This window comes from Drosophila takahashii, chromosome 2L (genome assembly GCF_030179915.1).
Source record: "Drosophila takahashii strain IR98-3 E-12201 chromosome 2L, DtakHiC1v2, whole genome shotgun sequence".
Classification (NCBI taxonomy): Eukaryota; Metazoa; Arthropoda; class Insecta; order Diptera; family Drosophilidae; genus Drosophila; species Drosophila takahashii.
In genome coordinates this window covers 20,197,378-20,203,941 of record NC_091678.1, presented here as the reverse complement: position 1 = coordinate 20,203,941, position 6,564 = coordinate 20,197,378, and the positions used below count along the sequence as shown (strand labels likewise).

Genomic DNA, 6,564 nt, shown 5'->3' with positions numbered 1-6,564 from the left:
CGTTAAAAATTGAATGTGTCATCTGAGCCTAATCAATATAAAATATTAAACAGTTCTAAAAATATTATAATTCGAAATGAAGTTGGATTCGAATGCAAACGGAAACGAATGAAGAAGTCCTTAAAAAAATTAACTAGCTAGGTAATAATTTTTATGTAATACTTACTTATTGCTTAAATGTCGTAAAAAGAATGTATGATAGTAATCAATTAATTTCTTGGTAATATAAAGGTAGAGTATTAGGCAGTTGGATGATTCTTATACTGGTAGGGAATATAAATTTAGACCGAAGCAGAATGGATCGATCCATATAGAGGAGCAACATTTCACATGTGGCAGCGGTATATAGCTTTCTCACATCTATACCTGCATTTGATTCGGAATGCTAGTGTTTTCGGGCAATTCCGCAATGGCGTTTCCCCAGCTGGCACTGGCTGGAGTAACTATGGCTATCGAAATCGCAATGGCAATCGCAATCGGAGCTCGGTCGGTTGTTGGTATGTTGATAGGGGTTGATTTACTGACTCTCATCCAAATTGAAGTGACTTTTGCGACAGTGTGAGCGGGGTGCTCACCCACCCACCCACACACACACATACACGCGGCCTGAACGTCTTGCTGCTCATGACACTCGGCTTAGAGGGTGGAGTCTTGTAAGTCGATTCGGCGAGGGGCTCAGGATAAGCCCCGTGTCCATTACACAGCCCATTTGGCTGGCTGTGGTTACATGGACGGCCCACTGTCGCTCGTATATAACGCAGTCAGGCCCCCCAAAAACACCTCCCGAATGCGATCCTGCGGTTATATTAACCAGTCAGAACGCAAAGTCATTTGCAGCAACGACGTGAACGTCGACGCCGTCGGTCGTAGCCCAGCCACCCCGCCACCAGCCACCCACCAGGCCGACCCCGGAACCACCCCCTCCACCACCCCGCTCTCCACACACATGGCAAATTTGCGGCATCAAGAAGTCGCATTTTTCTATGCCCCCACCCCTCTAGCTCGCACTCGCGCTCTCTTTCGCTCCAACAACCCCGGCTGTTTTGGCTTCCAAATGGCTAGGCCACGCCCCCGAGGCTAGGAAAACTCACCACTTTCCGGAAAACCTGCGCAGGCGCCCAAGCCCGAGTTCGAACTAGAATTCGAAGTGCAAGTTTCGGTGAAAAAGGAGGCTTGGTGCTTTCATTTCTCTGCCAGCCGAGGCTGGCAATGCTCAAAGTTCATTCGATTCGGCCTTTTCAAACAAAACGGAAGTCCGTTTAGATAAAAAAAATATATTTTCTAAAAACCGTATACTAAAATTGGCGCTCTGATTTGCTCGGCTCCATTTAAAAGTGTCAGGTAAAGTTAAAAAATATTAGAAACAAAAGAATTGTTATAACCATTTAGTTTCCAGTGAACATGGACGGCTTTTATAATAACAACGGTTGCGGCTTCAACAACAGCGGCTACTCGCAGAGTCCGCGGAGTGGCAACTCTGGATCCTGTTGCGGTTGCCCCGGTGGCCATTGCCCCCGAATGGAGGCGGGTGGCAGTGGCAATGGGACTCAGGGACAGAGCCGGCTGTGTTGTCCTGGCGGCAACTGTTGTCCCGGCGGACGCTGTCCGATCGGAAAGTCGCGCTTCAATCCAGACTGGCAGAATGGCGGACGCTAGCACCAAAGAGCTGGCGGTTTCCTGCCTGGCAGATCGGAACGCCTCTGGAATGGACTTCCACCCACACTTCACCCGAAGAGCTTGCCCAGGAACCAGACATCTTCTCACACGGCGACTCAAAATGGAGCGGATGCTGAATGTGACGATTACGAAAATTGTCAATACAGATAAATTGAATGTATCATAAATATAGAGAAGTACCTAAATATGCGTATATTATTCGAGACAGCAATTTGTAGTAGAATGGACGGACCCTTTGTTGATTTAAAATCTACGTCTTTTGTGGCTTGTGGGCGTTAAATAGGCACTGAGGCAGGAACCCCTAGAATCTGCACAAGAATTTCAAACTTCTAGATTTCATAGTTTTCCAGATCTCAGCGTTCATACAGACGGACACACGGACATAGCTAGATCGACTCGTGATCCTGATAAAAATCCTATACAAACTTTAAGGGTCGGAACGCTACCTTCTACTGTTACATACTTTCTGATTACCTTAAGGGGTTTAAAAAGTGCGATTCGATCCCGCGACCTTAGGTTTTGTCTGAGTCTGAGTAACAACTGCAATAGTAATGAATCTCTGTCTCTCGATGAAAATTACAGGTTTGGGGATGCTGCAGACAGCCATACGGACAGACGGACATGGGTTTTAATTTTATTTTTTGTGACTCAGAAATTATTAACTGTTGAAAACGCAGAAACATCATCTAATAAGTGTGATCGAGTGTTAGTGGACTGCCTATTGTTGCTTATATTTTATAAACGGAATTTTTTATTTGGGGCTATTAAAGTCATTCATAAGACCTCATAAAATTCTATAAAGATTATCGTTTATAGGTTATCTGTCCTGTCGGGCTGCTCTGTTGACCACCCTAATTAGTATACAAGTAATTAACCACGCTGCACTAACTCGTCAGCTAAAAAGTTTCCTAACACGGCTTTTGCTTTTGGGGAATTGTAACTGTGTTTTTGGTCAATTTGAACAATGGATTTTTTGTATTTAGCAGTACTGATGGACAAATCTCCGACGCACACACATACCTACAGAGGTAGATGCATCCGAGTCGTCTGCGTGGCGTTGACCCATGCCATGCAACGATGTTACGGGCTAATACCTTCATGTGAGCAGGACCACGTGCGCTCCTCCTTCTCCTTCCTCCTCCTCCTGGCGTGTCTAACGCCGCTCGTGATGAGGTGGCTGTGGCTGGGTGGTTGCTGAGTGGTTTGGCGTGGCTGTGCTCGGGGTTGCTCTAATTCCACTGCCGCATCCGAGGCATCCGGGGCATCCGGGGCATGCGAGGCTGTTCCTGGTTGTTGCTGCTGTGCACCCGTAAAATTGATTGCGGCGAAAGCTGGAAAGCTGCACGTTATGCTCGTGGCCTGACTTGGTATCTCTGGTCTGCTCTGTTGCGACGGATGCTAGGAAGGCATGGGGAAATGGATGTGGCTTGGTGCGTTTGTGGGTGTGGCAGTGGGAGGCACTGGCAAAAATTTAATTTTTTTGCGCAATTTCTTTCTTTTCCTTTTTAAATTTTCCTGTCTACTCCTTTTTTATAATTATTAGCCAGCCAAATTAAAAAAAAAACAGTAAAAAGTTTTCAACTATATCCAGATATTGACCTTTTCTAACAGAAGGTTCCGGTTGCTTATATACCAATTCATTCAAATAAGGAAAAAAAATCGCAATAACTTACGGCAACAAAAAACTCACATAACAAACTAAACGTTGTGTTTAGAAATTCCATTTAATCTTACACCCAAAAAAGACTTGATATGATATGTTCAATTTAATATTATGTGGTATTAATTCTGATTTGATATGCGGCATTTCAATTTGATATGCTCGAAATGTAAACAACATGTTCTAACTAGGCCTGTTCTAATTTCGAATGGATAATTCTTCTTCCCGCTCACGTAATTTAAGTCGCCAGATGGTTTCTTCCTCTCTTTTTTGAAGTCATAGAACCTCCGAGAGAGGGAAATCACTTTACCAATATTGCATGGTAAAAAAGATATGCGTATAAATAACAAAAATTTACAATGCGCTACTCGATTTGATCCCGGCGTGTTTTTTTGTGTGTACAACTAATTTAGTTTTACCCTAGTTTATCTCTAAAGGTAAAGTTCCGCTCGCTCAAGCCAGCATCCTTGATATTTATTGAGCCCAATAATTATATTCAGACTTGCAGTCAGTTTTCTATCCATTGTGTCTTTAATCTTGTCCGTTCCGTTTAATCATCGATTTCTGTGGCTCATCCTGTGGTAGCTGTCATGGATTACAGGCTTATAAGTGGCCTGCTCCTCGAACCCGTTGATTCGGTGTTTCCGCTAGGCGTATGCACAAACTCAGAATTAGCAAACAGCCATCAATCCTGTACTTTGCTATGCTATGCCGACCCACGCCCCGAATTGGATGGACAAGTGCCACAATTCACATCATCAAGATTGCGTGGATCTTGTACCCACACACTCGTGCATATCCCATATACCATATAGCATAACCCATATCACACATCGCATATCCCATATGCAGCCCACCTTTTTGGCCAAGGCTAATTCGCTTGTCATGCTGACGATGAAGCACTCCTCTCGTTGGCGGCGAATGAGGCGTGGGTGCGGGGAATTAACCCTTTTGCCGGGCTGTGTGCACAGCAATGTGTCTATAAAAAACAATGATGGACATTGGGGACTTGGGCATAGAATAATAGTACATCAAAAATTTTACAGCAACGAAATAAAATCATTTACGCAACATCGAGACCCAAAAATAAATGGCAAGAAAGGCGTAAAGAAAACGAAAACTTCAACAGCTTCGGGAATCGGAAGTGACAATTGAATGCTCTTTGTAGAATGAACCAATTAATAGTTTTAGAGTGATTAGTTGAATTAATTTTCTTTATTAAATTAAAGAAAAAAGAAAAAAAAAATACACAAAGTCTTAAAATCTATTAAAATATTCTGACCTTTTACCGCTGTAATTCCTCAAGTAGATTCAATTCTGAAAAGATGTATAGGGTATAGCAGGACTAGAAGAAGACAACGCTAAGCGGATGTAGCACGCTTATCCTTTTACACACTCCCACACTCGCAGAAGGACATCTGGGCATTGGGTTTTATTTTTGCATTATTATTTTTACTTTATTTAAACCACACAAAATACTTAAGACGATTTTGTGTTTTGTGGCCCAAGATGTATTGCCCATGGCCAGCAGCAAAAGGAAAAGTGTGAAAAGAACCGGGAGCGGGTGGCAAAAGTTTTCCACCGAAGAGGTGGGCGGCGGACTGAAAGGGTAATGTGCAACATGTCCGAGCGGTTTGTGCGGCTGTCCCTCCTCAATTCCAGAAGCCCCAGGCGTTTGCATATGCAAAATAAGACTTCTTTCTTTACCTTTTGCCAAAGACATTTGTCTCAGACAATTGAATCGGGCTCTTTGATGACAGGAGATGTTCAGAAACTGGGCATCAATAATAGACGCATAGCGCACATGTCCTTTGTAAAGACGTTCCCACTCGGACTCGATTTCGGATTCTGCTGACAGAATTTATGACAGCTCCACTCCTCTTTGGTGCCGCAGGACTCACGTGAAACCCTCCTTGGACAATGCTTAAGCATTGCGGAATATGCGACAGCATAAAAATTGAGGATTTTTATTTTCATTACGCTTTTTATGATTTACATTTTTATTTGCCGCTCGCTTTGTCCTGCAAAATGTTTTCGGCACTTTTTTGATGTTATTTACTTATCATCTTTTTTGTGACCCTCCTTTTTTACTCGCTTTTCTGCTCTGCAAATAGTGTGGAAGCACTTAATTGTTTTAATTGTTTAAATTTGTTAATTTTTTCTCCCTTTTTGTTTGGAATTACTTCCATTAACAGAATTTACTTTGGCTTACTAGGTTTTTGCTTGGGCGCTTTAATTTGTTTAGTTACAGTAAACTTAACATATTTCGCTGCGCATATTAGATATTTAAATATTTCCCTATGTTTTTGAATTCTGAATGCAATCAATCAGTGCCAATTTATCTGACACCAAAGTAATTTCAATGCATTTCAATTAAAAGTTCAGTCCTAACCCCAATACTCCCCGTTGAAATCAAGTAGTTTTCAAAGACTACTCCTAGCGTCAGTATGCCAATTAGAGATACGGAGTAAATTTAACAGGCTACCGGTTTCTGTAACACCGAGATTTGGTTTTGGGAAGAAATTTGGTTGGATGAGAATTCCTTAACACGCCTGATAATAAATATTAACTGCAAAATATGTATTTAAACACAGGGCAATGCATAGAAACCAGTGATTGTAATTACATTTGTAATATTGTGCAGTAATAAGTTCCCTTTTAAAAGCTAGTTACTAGTGCTACACACAAAAAAAAAACTTGGTAAAATCAACTGTAATAATTGTCAAACAGGCCCCAACCAGTGAAATTGTCAATTCTACTAAGTAAATAGTCATTTCACAACAACAAAATACACACAATTAGCAAAGACACAAACCCAAAGCAAAAACAAAATACACGTAACAATTTTAATAGTTACGTAACTATCTTTGTTGGTCAATTTTACCAATAAAATTTTTTTGTGTGTACCCATTCCCTTCCAAAGAAAGCACACCTTTAAAATTCATGTATAAGTTATCAAGTTCTTTTATAATTCCGTATTTCTACTTTCTGACCTCCGGAAAAGGCCTCGTAATCCTGCATCCAATTCCAACATCGTTCTGTTATCACCCATAACTCCGCGTTGTCACTCGACTATCACGGTGTACAAAAGCGCGTCTGCTCAACCAGACAAGTACTATTGTTCTAAAATTTTTAAGGACCGAGTTCATTATACAAACCAGTGGCGGATCTAGGATTTTGTTGTGGGGGGTGATATCAGAACAAATTTTTTGTTGCATACTTTTCGA

At 41.8% G+C, this 6,564-nt stretch overlaps 1 protein-coding gene across 1 annotated transcript; it reads left to right on the top strand.

Annotated features, from left to right (window-relative positions):
- Positions 1-1,181: 1,181 nt before the first annotated feature.
- On the top strand, positions 1,182-1,862 carry LOC108057551 (uncharacterized). The gene is made up of 2 exons (XM_017141849.3): positions 1,182-1,341; positions 1,397-1,862. The coding sequence occupies exon 2, from the start codon at positions 1,402-1,404 to the stop codon at positions 1,654-1,656; it is 255 nt and encodes an 84-aa protein (XP_016997338.1). The 5' UTR covers positions 1,182-1,341; positions 1,397-1,401; the 3' UTR covers positions 1,657-1,862.
- Positions 1,863-6,564: the final 4,702 nt, after the last annotated feature.

What these genes read in the sequence shown, in the direction of transcription:
- LOC108057551 (XM_017141849.3), top strand. Translation starts at nt 1,402, where the DNA reads ATGGACGGCTTTTATAATAACAACGGTTGCGGCTTCAACAACAGCGGC.